Source organism: Sphaerodactylus townsendi, linkage group LG07 (genome assembly GCF_021028975.2).
Source record: "Sphaerodactylus townsendi isolate TG3544 linkage group LG07, MPM_Stown_v2.3, whole genome shotgun sequence".
In the NCBI taxonomy this organism is placed as follows: Eukaryota; Metazoa; Chordata; class Lepidosauria; order Squamata; family Sphaerodactylidae; genus Sphaerodactylus; species Sphaerodactylus townsendi.
Window position 1 is genome coordinate 46742727 of NC_059431.1, and position 13842 is coordinate 46756568.

The 13842-nt window shown below is 38.0% G+C and overlaps 1 protein-coding gene across 8 annotated transcripts in view; it reads right to left on the bottom strand.

Annotated features, from left to right (window-relative positions):
* The window catches only part of MCTP1 (multiple C2 and transmembrane domain containing 1), a 261364-nt gene that overhangs the window by 100350 nt on the left and 147172 nt on the right, over window positions 1–13842 (bottom strand). For 6 of the 8 annotated variants that reach the window (XR_007245065.1, XM_048503522.1, XM_048503528.1 and 3 more), the window contains 5 exons: window positions 8743–8845; window positions 6113–6215; window positions 5679–5780; window positions 5296–5370; window positions 3123–3242 (listed from right to left, as the gene is read on the bottom strand). Coding sequence is in view for 7 of the 8 variants with exons in the window: in XM_048503522.1 (XP_048359479.1) it covers window positions 3123–3242; window positions 5296–5370; window positions 5679–5780; window positions 6113–6215; window positions 8743–8845 (503 nt within the window). In the remaining variant the exon portion in view is untranslated. Of the gene's footprint in view, window positions 1–3116; window positions 3243–5295; window positions 5371–5678; window positions 5781–6112; window positions 6216–8742; window positions 8846–13842 lie in introns of those variants that run through there. The other 2 variants (XM_048503523.1, XM_048503527.1) reach the window with 2 other exon arrangements.

Sequence of the window (13842 nt, forward strand, 5' to 3'; positions counted from 1 at the left end):
TTATGTGACCAATTATATTTTTGCTCATTACAGTAAGAAGTGACAGTGCACAAAACAGATTGCATACACACCTTCCCCTGTATCCTACATCCCCCTTGCACCCTCCGATATCCACAAGTGCACAAACATCTGATCAAGAGCCTGAAGAAAATTGCACCCAATTTATGAGACATTTCGGCTTTTACATTAGGATTATTCCAAAGATAATCCTTGCCACTCTTGTCATACATTTAGGTTCATAAAAGCATTCTGTAGCAGTCTGCACATGTTAAAATTATCTGCAATTAATACACAATGCTTTATTTTAACAAGAAACAAGGGCAATTAAGTATGTAACAGGGCAACAGTTGGACATTTAGGATGTGATAGAACAGAGTTATAAATAAAATATTAAAGTTGTTTTTTATTTATCTTATGGTTTAACATTAGAAGCAATACAGCAAATAGTAGGGGGCAACAGAACTAAATATTTTAGTTGTTTTTCATTGCCACAGCAAGAGGATATCAGTTATTTAAATTTCATGTACTGCATATATTAACAGGCTATTTATATTCTATGTCTCCTTAATAATCAAAATACATTTAGTCAACAATCCTTCACAGACAGGGCAACAGAACTGTGGGAAGAACTGCTATCTGATGCTAAAGGGCTCTAGATGAAACACACATTCCCGATGAAACACACATTCCCAAGAACTTCTAGTTTCAGTGCTATCTATAGTGGGCAAGTGCACACAGAACTGCCATTATTTAAAATAATATCTGTTTTGTCATCCTCTGACACCACTCAAGGTTGCTGAGGCCTCAAAAAAGGCAAAGCTTAAGTAAAAAAAATACATATAAGGAGGCAAGTGTCACCCATATCTGCTACAAGGCTTTGAATCTACTGAATAATTCTGTTCAATTTGTTTGTTTAACATACTACAACATACAATAATAAAGTTTAACTTTTAAAAAGTGGCTTCCTAAACCAACACTTACAGAAGACACCCTAAACACTCAGCTGCCTCATCTCATGCTGCCCAACCCCATATATGATTTCAGAATCAAGAGCAGCCAGATGGGCTTTGACTCAATGCAATCTACAATGCCAATTGGCCATGCTGGCAGGGGCTGATGGGAATTATAGTCCATAACATCTGGAGTGCCAAAGGTTCGCCACCATGGGATGTCATCATAAACTGTGACATCACAGAGAATTATAGAATGGCAACCAGGAAAGATTGATAAGGCATGAAAATCAAATATGAGATTTTATTGAGGGGGTATGTTTGTGTGTGTGTATGTGTATTCATGGAACCTCAGATTGTCAAGGGCCCTGAAAGCCAGTGTGGTGGTTATGAGCTGGTAAACTCTAATCTGGAGAACTGGGTTTGATTCTCCACTCCTCCACACGAGCAGCAGAATCTTATCTGGTGAACCCAATTTGACCTCCCGCTCCTACACATTCCTGCTGGGTAACCTTGGGCTAGTCACAGCTCTTCAGAACTCTCTCAGTCCCACCTACCTCACAACGTGTCTGTGGTGGAGATAGAAAGGGAAATGAGTTTGTAAGCCCCTTTGAGTCTCTTTACATGGGAGAATGGAAGGAGGGTATAAATCCAAACAGTAATAGAGTACTGTCTGGAAATAGACACTGCCATGAATGTTCATTACATCCTTGGCAAGAAATGGCTGCCAAATCCTCAACAGTATTTAAAAGGCTTTCATCTTAATTAAATATAGTCAAAAGTAAGTTCATGTACATAATTTTCGTTTCTTTTAAATCAATATTGCAATCTACAATGCAGTTAGCAGCTGAGGTGCAGCATTTAAGGAAACCTGTGACACCTCAGAATACTTCTAAAGTTCTGACCATGTATTCATCAACTGCCTCAACAAAATCAAAAATAATGTCTAGATACATCTCACAGAATTTATTACTACATCAATATTTGAGATTTCTGTGATCAAGTTTAAGAAAAGGTTTCTTTTTTATATGTCTTTAAGACAAGCCATTTTATTTACTATATAGCTCACCTTTCTCACTTGAGAGTTAAGGCGTGTTTCAGAATAAGTGGAATAAATATGAGAACACATTTGTTGCTTTGGTATGGTTATTTTCTATGTTGCTCCAGAACTCAGAAATGATGATATGGTTATGTCTCATAGCCTTTCTTAGGCAACACTGACAGAGAATTGCATCAGAGGACCTACCCATGTGTGGGAATCAATCACAGTAACAACAATGCCACCCTTATAACGTATACCTAAGCTTGAAGTAAATTTGAAATCTTTTCTTAATCTCCAAAACTTGCATTTTGTAAATCCCCACTTTGTCAGGACTTGCAGAATGCCATTGCCATATATCTTAGACTGTAAAATCAGGCATTGTCAATTTAAACAAGCAGCTGACCTTCATGGCCTATGGATTCATTTCTTAATGCTTATCTCAGGAGCAGTGACACTGCCCAATAGTGGCGAAAAAGTTTAGCCCATGTAGACTAAGACAGAAACTAAATTCACTATCACAATTTACAGCAAGTAACAGAAACGTAGGGAAGACTCATGTCAAATTAAGGAACAACAGAACCCCTGATGACCTCATTCATTGATTACAAAAAACACTGAGAAAAGTAAATAATACACGGAGAAAGCACTGGTCCCAGAAGCTGCAGAAATTTGGGGGAGGCAGTATCTTATAACAAAAAGGTAAGTATTTACCTTACCTTACCTTACCATGAAACCCATGGGAAAGAACTGGGCTGCATCAAACTTCTGGGAGCCAAATGGATCAGGCTACTTTCATTTTGAACATCACTGAATGAGGATGCACACCAGTTCTAGAAAGGGTTGACAGGCCTCATTCTACCAGTCTCTTATTAATTATTCATTTCAGTCAGCAAGATCAATTTTTCTTCCTTGCAAAGATCTGGCAATGGACTTTTCTAATCTATTTATTAAAATGTATTTGAGAATTACTAAGAGAACTACATAACTAGTTTGAATGCTCAGAGTGGTTTAGACAGGGTTTTTTGGACAGCGATTTTTTTTAAAAAAAATTATTACCAGTACTGAGACCTGACCAACATTATTCAACACATTCAAGGTTAAAATCCAGATTAGGGAATAAAACATCATACCAAAAAAGCAGCAAGGCTCCTCGGTGGTGAATCCCAGTCAAAGCAACTGTTTATATAGTAGGCAGCATTTATGAGGGCCATAACACAACGCTTCATACGAACAAAGTTCCTTAGTAAAAGCTGAACAAAACAAGAGAATATTAGATTGATATGTGCACTTCTGCTATGAAAAAGGTTTACAATATAGTTGAACATTAAAAAACTTGTGCTATGTAAATTGCATAGGATAAACAGGTGACATTCCTATCAGTAGAATTACCAGCTTCATCAAGTATAGGTTTCTGCTGTAACTCTACGGTATAAAATTCAAATCATTATAGTTAGAAATTCTGAGCTTTGCTTAGGCAAGTCAAAATCAAAGCAAGCAACAAGGTTTAACGGCAAGTATTTAGGCATGGCTTACAGAATGAGATTTAGAGATTCCAGAGTAGCCATTATTTCAGTCTAAGTGAACTGAGATCAGTGGATTTAGACTGGAGTACTGTTACATAGGATTGCATTATTAATCCATAAATCCATATTTTAAAAATGAAATGAAAGAAGTGTTACCCAAGCAGAAATAACTATGATTTATTCTTTAGGACATTTGGCATATCTACCTATGTTAAAATTAACTCATGAAATTGACTGATAGAACTCACTAATCATTAAGAAACATTTACAAATTTAAGAATTGTGCTATGTGTTCCACGACTAATACAAGGTATTTGATGTTTTCAGAGCAACTCCACTTGATGTGTTTTAGAAAAGTTGCCACAGTTATCCATGCTTTGAAAACACAGAGGTTAGATTAGTATTTGAGCCTGAATCAACTAAAATGGGACTGAATGCTTTAAAAAAATCTAAACAGCTGTTAATTTTCTTCCATTGTAGTTCAAAGTTCTTGTTATTATATGATTGATCTTGATTAGGCCAGGACAACATTGAAGGACTGCTTAACCCCCATGAGTCCCCCACCCATCACCTTCAGAACCAGATAGTGTATCTATACCCTCATCTTTGAAGGTAAGAGAGTAAACACCAGAGACACAGATTTTTTGTTGTTGTGGTACCCAGTTATGAAACTTTCTCCTGAAGAAAATGCCTGGGATGTGATGTTAGTTTTAACTCATGAAAGAGATTCCTGTTTGTTTAGCTTTTACAGACTGCCATGACTACCCATTTGAAATTCACAATTTGGCTGATTTGTGTGTGTGTTTTCATTATTATTAAATAATTAAATAATAATTATTTTTTTGCTTTCTCATTCAGCTAAGAGATATTTTAAAAGGATATTAGAATGTGTTCCAAATTGCTAGCTTTTCTTGGAGTAACAGAGTCTATGCTGGTCACATGCCTTTACTGGAAATTTACAAATAGAAGTCTGCAAATAAGTCTAGTGACTTTAAAAAGATGAGATGTATACATTCAGAATTAAAATCCCTCTTGCTTGTTAGCTATAAAAATAGTGATTCCTTGTTTTATGGTAGTTGGAACATTATCTATCTGCTTGTAGAGTTCTTTACTTAAATGAAAGATACATAATGCAGTTAATTGTACATAATATTAAATCAAAATTGGAAAAGAAAATCTGAAATATCGATTTAATATTTAGCTCTTCACTAACCCCAAATTTCAAGCCTGCAAAGAAGAAAACATGAGGTTGGTGGTAGGATTATTTTTAAAAATGAAAAAAAAGTATTCAACAGGCTCACAGTTTGAAACAGTTATTGTTGTAATATTTACCAGCAGTAAGCAGTAAATATACATGAAAAGAAGAAAAGATCCCTGCCAGTCTTCAATAGCTGAATTTTTTGGTTGCTTCAGTTAAGATTCTAATAAGCACAAGAGTTCAAACTAGGGGAACAAAAGACTGATGCATTCCTTAATCTACAGGTCAAAGTTGGTCACAAAAATATATGTTAGACTTAGTCTACAGCCACCTGTACTATAACCTGATACATGAGGGAGGACTGGAAACTTTTGCCTGGATTCTTACTCATACATTTCACAGCAATAAGACTGTGGAAGGATTTCAAGATTTAATTTTTGCTACTTTGATATTGATAATTTTCCTGTAAAGGGCTAAGCAAGATGTGCTCTCTGTTATCAAGGGTAGAAATAAATGGTTGAAAGGTTACAACTGCTGTCAGGGTTTTTTTTCCAGAATAATTAGTCAATTCCACCTCTTTACCTGTTTAGAAATTCTGTTTTCTTCCTCAATGTACTTCTGTTCTTTGGGTGTTAATGTTCGCAAACTAGCTTTCACCTGTGCATCAAAATAAGAATTACTTTATAGACTAAAAACATTATCAATAAATTCATCATTTAGTAAAATTATACCAGTTCAAAGCCATGAGGACAAGACCAAAAGGTACAGAAACTCATGCCTAAGAATACATTAGCAGCAGAGTGCAAAAGTGTGGGTGTCTCAGCCAGTAGCAGAAGAGGAATCTGCAGTATACATCAAGGTTTAGAGAAAATGAGGAATGACAGAAATTCTCTACAAATCAGAACAAAAGCTTTCATGAAACTGAAACTCTTTAGCAGTACAAAAAAGCCAAAGTTAAGACTTACAGCATTAAAAATCACATCTATTTCAAGAAAGATGACCCCCTTTGTTGGCCCTGTCAGCTGCTTGTTTTTCAAGACGTAGGCTTTCTGTTCACCATTTTGAATCTGCGGGAAAAGGACATGACAGCCGTCTGTCTCGCAGTCTCCACTGAATACACTCCCTCAGTGACCTTTGACCCCCAGCTGCTGAAACTGACAGAGAACCCAAAACAACTGTGGCAATTCTGACAAGTACCTGTTCATTACCAGGACCAAGTCTGTCAGGAAAAATTAACTATCATGGGATTCAACATGGCCGTGAATTGAGTATGTTAAAAATTTTTAGTGTTCTTATTACAGACCTTAGCTGAGAAATGACAGACAGAGCTGATTTTTTCCATGAGCATGAACAATGCAGAGCAGCACATTAAATAAATATACATTTTTTAAAAACTTACAGACAACAATGGAATAGCCACTTTGCCCAGGAAGTCAGCACTTCGATCTCTATCTTCGTCATAAACTGTCACTTCAAGAACTGTGTGAATATCCTTAATATTGCTATGAAAGAGGTGGGGCACAAAAAGATAGGACAGTGACTTAACTGAACAGTTACCAAGGACAACTGCATTAAAAAATTACCAAAAAAACCCCCCACCACATGTATTTTTAGACAGAAAAAAGACAGGACGGACGCAGGTTGAAACAGCAGTGGTCCAAAAAATAGGCAGGGTATTTTATTAAGTATAATAGTACAGTTACAGTACTTTCAACATTCAAAGTACTTCATATATATTATTTTATCTTCACCCTTTTATTGCAAATAGTAACTGAAGTAAAGGGAGACTGGCTTTCACATAGCTATCTGGGAGTATTTAAGTTGAATTCAGTAACATGTACAAAGTGAAAGCTTTCATTCTTCAGGGAAATAAGAAGACAAAATGTGTCAAAACAATATTGTCACTGAAGAATTAACTACTGCCCTAATTCTCTACAGTCCCAATAAAGTTCCTAATAAGCTAAGGGTGGAACATAACAACAAAAGATCTATTAGAACCAAGGATATCAGAAGCAGAGCTGGATGCAGTACCATGGAGGGGTAATCACACATAACCCTCTGCAAATGAAGAATGATCTCATGAAGATCGCCTGTGAAATTTCTGCTAATTCCCATTTCTTGTTGCAGGCCCCTCCCCGCCACATGCTACATCCCACACTGTTCCCAAGGTTCCACCAGTCTTTGGGAAGAGCTTTTGAGGAGGTGTAGGAAGAAGAGGGAAGGAATCCATTCTGTGAACTCCTTCACAGTCCATAATATCTCCCACCTTTCTTTCTATACATAACTCTAATTCATTAAGGGAGTAGGAATAAAAACTAGATCTAGAAGGACTGTGTTACCACCTACTGCAGTCCTACACTCTAATCCACACCAATACTAATGCCTGTTGTTCTTGTTATTCCTCGCTCTATGGCAGTGGTGGCGAACCTATGGCACTCCAAATGTTCATGAACTACAATTCCCATCAGCCCCTGCCAGCATGGCCAATTGGCTGATGGGAATTGTAGTTCATGTCGTTCATGAACATCTGGAGTGCCATAGGTTCACCACTATGGCTCTATGGTCACCATTCTGCTTCCTATTCCAACAATAAAAATATCCTGTGGTCTCTTTTTTATCTCCCTCCTGATGGCTGATAAAAATCCAATCCCAGTCCTGCCTTTTGGAGGAGCAACCACAAGATGTCAAGACCAGTGTTCCCACATGGGCATACACCATTGCATGGTTCACTTGCCACTTGAGGGTTACAGTCAGCTGTCAGCCTATGAGCTAGACATAACATAGACAGCCTCACCTTCAAAACTTTTTAGAGAGCCAGCGTGGCATAGTGATTAAGACCAAGTAGATTCTATTCTGGAGAACCAGGTTTGTTTTCCCACTCCTACACATGAAGCCTGCTGGGTGACCTTGGGCTAGTCACAGAACTCTCTCAGCCCCACCTACCTCACAAGATGTCTGTTGTGGGGAGAGAAAGGGAAAAGGAGTTTATAAGATATAAATCCAAATTGTTGTTGTTCTTCTTTAGGGGGTCACCAGACAAGGAGAGGCAGGCACAGAGACTCAAGCTCCCCAAAATTGGATTTGGCCAAATGCCCAAACTACCTGAAAAAAGTTGTGATCTCTCTATGAAATACCATCTTTTCCTTTTCTCTAAATATATGATTTTTAAATTAAACGTTTCTTTTCTCTGTTAATCTCTAGCATCAGCACCCTGACCACCCATCATTTTTTGATCTCCCTAATGTAATATATGTGAATGTAACCTGCTTGGGGCACAGACATGTCTTCTTGTTCTCTGTAAAGAGTCATGCATGCTGACAATACTGTAGCAGCATCAGTAATTCTCAGCCTATTTGAATACTAAGACTTGAAAGCAGCAAATACTAATACCCAGATGTAATATTTCCTCATGTAGTTATCAAAGAGTTGAGGTATTTGAAACAAAAAGTCTTGTATCCTAGCAGTGTCTTTTAATGGTATATGTTTACATTCAAGTGGAATTCAAGTGAGGGGACACAGAATTATCAAAAAGCAGCTGAGAATCCATGCCTTGTTCTGTTCTTTAACATGGTGCCTGACTGGCTTATGATGAAAGATGACTGACACCATTTTGAGTCTATTAATAATGGTGGTTCCTTTTCCTAAATGTAAAGCTAAATACTGCCTATTTGTTCCAGCCAATGCTTCAGTAGCAGCCTGAAACATAGCCAGCAATGTGTGTAGATAGGGTTACCAGAAACATTTTTTAAATCGTAGAAATTGGCATCAGGAAGAGTCAGAAAATCCACTGCTGTAGTAGCTGTAAAACAGTGATCTAAACTATTCTCAAAGTACATTACAATTTGGAATATGTTAGTAAAAAGCCATGTATTATCAATCATCAAAATATTTTATACTTTTTGTCACACTGAAATATCGTATCCTGCTTGAGAAACCAGTAAATTTCACCTCTATCTAGTTAGCTTCGGATGGATTAACCAGGTCTATGCCAAGTAAAAATAAGGAACACACATACACATTCATACTTACAATGTGAAGATTTTATTCCATTCTGGGTTAAGATTCTTGTATACGGTATGTGTCATCAGTCTATCATTGTTCAATTCAACTACACAGAATGGGTCACTTTTACCTGTGAAGACACCATTTAATATTTTAGCATTCACAAAGACTTAAATTATCTGTGTATTCAAGAATCCGAACATACACTATAAAATTAATAGTACAGTTTTCAGACATTAATTCTGAAGTTTTGCAAAGTATGCAACATGCTTATAACTTTAAATGATAGGGCTACTCCTGCCATTTGCCCAAGCTCCAGCTGCCATTCTCTTAAGCAGCAGGAACAATTGGGAAATTCTGCGGATTCTGAGGCATAACACAACATTGTTACATCACTTCCCTAACAAGTGGTAAAACTATTTTGATGTTAAACGAAGATGCTAATTAAAAATATATAATTCCATTTAACAACAAGTTTTAAAAATTCCGCTCATCATACAGGAAAGCATACAACATACCGGGGTATCACCATGCAAATTTATCTTTTAAGACACCAATATTTCACCATTTGTGTTGTTATAACTATTGCCTTTATTCAAATTTGATGTATAATCCTAAAAACAACTGCAAGACATGTCTCACTAAATTTAATGGGATTTATTCTTGAACAAACATGTACAGGACTATGCTGCAAGATGAGAAGTGACGGCCAAGTTATCAGTGGATATCTAAGTCCTTTTTGGCAGCCAAGTGTCAGATAGCCATCCTGGATTGGTACAAAATTCCTTCTACAAACAACTAAAAGGTCCCATATTGGTTAATAGCCGTTTGATGCAAACCTGCTAAATAGGGTCTGGAAGAATCTTAGAAGAACTTTCAGAGCCAGTCTCAGAAATAGGGAAAAACCATAACCTGCTGGTATTCAAAAGGCAAATGTGGTTGGCTATTCTTGTCTGTGGACAACTTATATCTTGTGTTATCCCTATGATCAAACTATTTTAGCTTCGGAAATACAGTGAAAATCAGTTCATTTTTATATCAAAAGTAACTACAGTGTCTTCATTAGGACTATACATTCTTGGTGCCATTTAATTAGTTGTGTCTCCCCTGCCCACCATCCTTTCAGGGTAGGCCAGTGCCCTAGTGAACCCCCCACAGAGAAAGAAGCACACAGAGGTCAGCCATTTCCAGCAGGCAGACTTTTAATGCCAGTTTTCAGTGATCATGCACCCCTTTCTCTTTCCATTCCTTCCCCCGACCTCTCCACTGTGTTCCTTTTATCTCTCCCAAAAATGGGAACAAGAGGTGTTCATGCTCCTTCCTTACAAAAACTTATGTAGACCCACTGGAATACCCAAGGATCTCAGGGGTTCTCGGAGACCAATCTGAGAAACAATAACTTACAGTTAACTTCAATATTTCACAGTAATTATTGTCCATATAAGTCAAGATAATGTTGCTACATGAAACATGGCATCATCAGTTATGAAGGGTGGAGGCCCAAACTTGTGTTACTGAGACTTGTGAAATAGATGGAAAAAGCCCAAGATGGATCTCACTGCAGTCTAGCAAACCTAGCAAACTTGGCCACTGCATTTCAAAAAAATTTCAATATGTTTTAAATTTAATGTCATGTACTACATGGATTCAGCAGATCAAAGGGGGCATATTAATGATATCAGCAAGGCATGTAATTTGTTTCTTACCTTATACAAATGACAATTAAATCAATATTTAGAAAAAGCTATCCAAGAGTCATGACTTTCAATCCAAAATATTGATTCAGACACCATCACAGGTTAATATGCATATTATTAACTTTAATGGAAAAGTGTAATTGTTTTAAATATACTGATTAAGCAGTAGATGTTTGCATTTTGCAAAAAGTTAAATATCACTTAGCCCTAACATCAAAGAAAGAATGAGCCCTTCGGGGGTAGGGCGGTCTACCAAATCGAATAAATAAATTAATAATAATAATAATAATAATTCATTAACCATCTTCACAGACTCTGCTGTGATTGTCAGATGGACAATTTCACATACTAAGTCTAAATGCAAGGAGGGGTTCAGAGATGCTTGCTTCTAAAAAGAGCGTGAAAAGAGATTCAGAAAGGTGAGATGAAACACTCTACAACTACGTGGGAAGCCATGTCTCGTGAAAGGATTGCTATAAAAAGCAGTCTGAATACACTTATATTTCAGCTGGTTAGAAGAAGAAGAGTCTGGATTAAAACCATACTTTTCTCAGCCATTAGGAGTCTCAAAGTGGTTTACAAACTCCTTTTTCCTTCCTCTCACCAGAACAGACACTTTATGAGGTAGGTGGAGCTGAGAGAGTTCTGAGAAAACTGTTACTAGCCCAAGGTCACCCAGCAGGCTTCATGTGTAAAAGCAGGGAAACAAATCCCATTCACCAGATAAGAGTCCACTGCTCAAGTGGAGGAATGGGGAATCAAACCTGGTTCTTTTTTTCTTTTCTACACAGAACATGCTTCCACATTGATAGAACAGATTTTCTTTCCCTTGCCTATGCCAGATTATTTCTCAGAATTCCATTTCCATAAAACTATTTTCTTTTAAATCAATGATTCACACTCCATTCCGACAACTGTCTCCTTTTCAATTACTGTCAGTGTTGTTATTCTAGATGAACCCTGAAAACCAAATTAATTCCTACGCATACTTCATGCCAAAATAGTGACAGCTTCATGTATGTTAAAGTACTTCTGGTTAGTACTGTCCCAAAAGATATTATTGGTCATACTTTTGTAAAAGCAACTGGCAGTCTACTATATTGGGACTAACACATTTTGCTGAAATCAGGCAGAACCTTAAGTCCAATTCAATCTCTCAATACACTCACAGAATGTTTCCACTGTGACTGAGGTAAGTCCTGGCCAAATAAATAAAATTTAAGCATAACATCTGGAAAATTCCTGATCCAATTATTGTCTTAGTGAATGTCTAATTGTAACCATCTTAATTAAAACCTAACCTGTGGATATCTAAATATGCAGATCAGGCTCATATTGAATAGAAACAGATAGTTCTGAAAACTTGTGTGACCCCAGCCCAAATACACAAAAAATCTGAAAACATAAAAAATACATTGGGGTGGTTACTTGTTCCGCAAACAAATACCATTGCCTAGGCTTGTGCAGCTCCTAAGGTCTTTCACTCACCACACTGCTGAGGCAGAAAAGCTAAAGGTGGGTGGGGAAGGCATAGCCACTGCCATCAAAGAGGCCCAGCTAGTTGTCAGGTGAGAGCTGCTGAGGCAGCAAAGGGGCATAGGGGATCAGTGAGGCACTGCTCCAGAAAGGCAGTGAAGCTGCCACCGAGGGAGTGATGCTGGTGGGGAGCAGGTGAGCTGCTGTCACTGAAGCAGTGAAGAGGATGGATAGTCAGGAGAGCAGCCAGGGAGCCACTCAGTGGTGAGATTCAAATAATTTAACAACCGGTTCCAGTGGTGGGATTCAAATAATTTAACAACTGGTTGTTTTCAAGCACCATTTTAACAACCGATTCTACCGAAGTGGTGCAAACCTGCTGAATCCCACCACTGGAGCCACTGAATAGGCTGGCTGAACAGCCAGCAGAGCCATTGACGTGGCAGAGCTGGTCAGAGCACGTGACCTGCCACTATGAGAGTGGTCAAATGGCCAGGTGAGCTGCTGAAAAGGTCAGGGAAGCAATCAGCAGAGAAAGAATGACAGTAGACAGATAGAAAGTAATTAAGGGTGTGTGGGAGTGAAAGAGACAGACACTGAGCAAAGGGGGGGTAGGGAGAGGAGGAATCAAAAGTGAGGGGAATGGGATGGCTGCTCTCATAATTGTCTTGTGGGTCCCCACTTAGTCTAATTGCAGAATACTAACAAAAGTAGCTCAGCATTTCTTTGTTCTTAAAGTATAACGCACGTAAACAAGTATAGTTTTGGGTTGTATCTTTCTGAGATTTTGCTGATGGAATAGGGCAGTGGTGGCGAACCTTTGGCACTCCAGATGTTATGGACTACAATTCCCATCAGCCCCTGCCAGGAATAGGGGTAGGGCAAACTGACCCATCTTCCCTCCAAGCATGACTTTTTAATCATGGGATCCCATAACTGCTCACATTACCTTGGAGTGTTGGTTGGGCTGCCAGAATTCTGGTACTAAAAAGAAAAGTAATGCTGTAATGGAAGACAAAGTACTATTGAACAGTATGATAACACTTGTACACTCACTTATTATCTCACCCAAAATATTTTAACCTATTTGCTTCACCTTCTGGATTTCTTATTATAAATCTCTTAAATCTGGATATTGACCTGTAAATAGACAATACAATTCTTCCTAAAAACCCAATCACAATAAATTTAACTTTGTATCTCTACATATCTCTACAAATTTAACTTAGTACCTCTACATGCGAACAGGTGACAACTACTAATGTAGTTACATTCGCCTTCAGAAAGGGAAATTTCTCAAAGATGAGGGGGATAGTGTGCAGGAAGCTGAAAGGGAAAATCAAGAGAGTCAAAACTTTCCAAGATGTTTGGAGGTTATTTAAAAACACAGTAATAAAAGCTCAGCTGGAATGTGTTCTGCAGGTTAGGAAAGGCAGCACCCAGTCCAAAAGAAAGCCACCATGGTTAACAAGAGAGGCTGAGGAAATTATCAGAAAAAAGAAAATGTCTTTTAGAAAATGGAAGTCTAGTTTGACTGATGAAGAATATGAGAGGAAACACAAATGGTGACAAAAGAGAAGCAAGTTAGCTGTAAGGGAGGCAAAAAAGGATTATGAGGAACGCATGGCTGCAAACATCAAGACCAGCAACAAACAGTTCTTCAAGTATATCAAAAGTAGGAAGCCAGCTAAGGAAGCGGTAGGCCCATTAGATGACAACGGAACAAAGGGTGTGCTAAAAGATGACAGGGAGATTGCAGAGAAGCTGAATGAATTCTTTGCATCTGTCTTCACCCAAGAGGAGGTGAGGAACATTCCTGCACCTGAACCAAGCTTCTCAGGAGGCAAATCCGAGGAGCTAGTGAAGATAGTGGTAGACAAGGAAGAAGTTCTGGCAGCCATTGATAAACTAAATGCTACCAAATCTCCTGGCCCAGATTGCATTAATCCAAGAG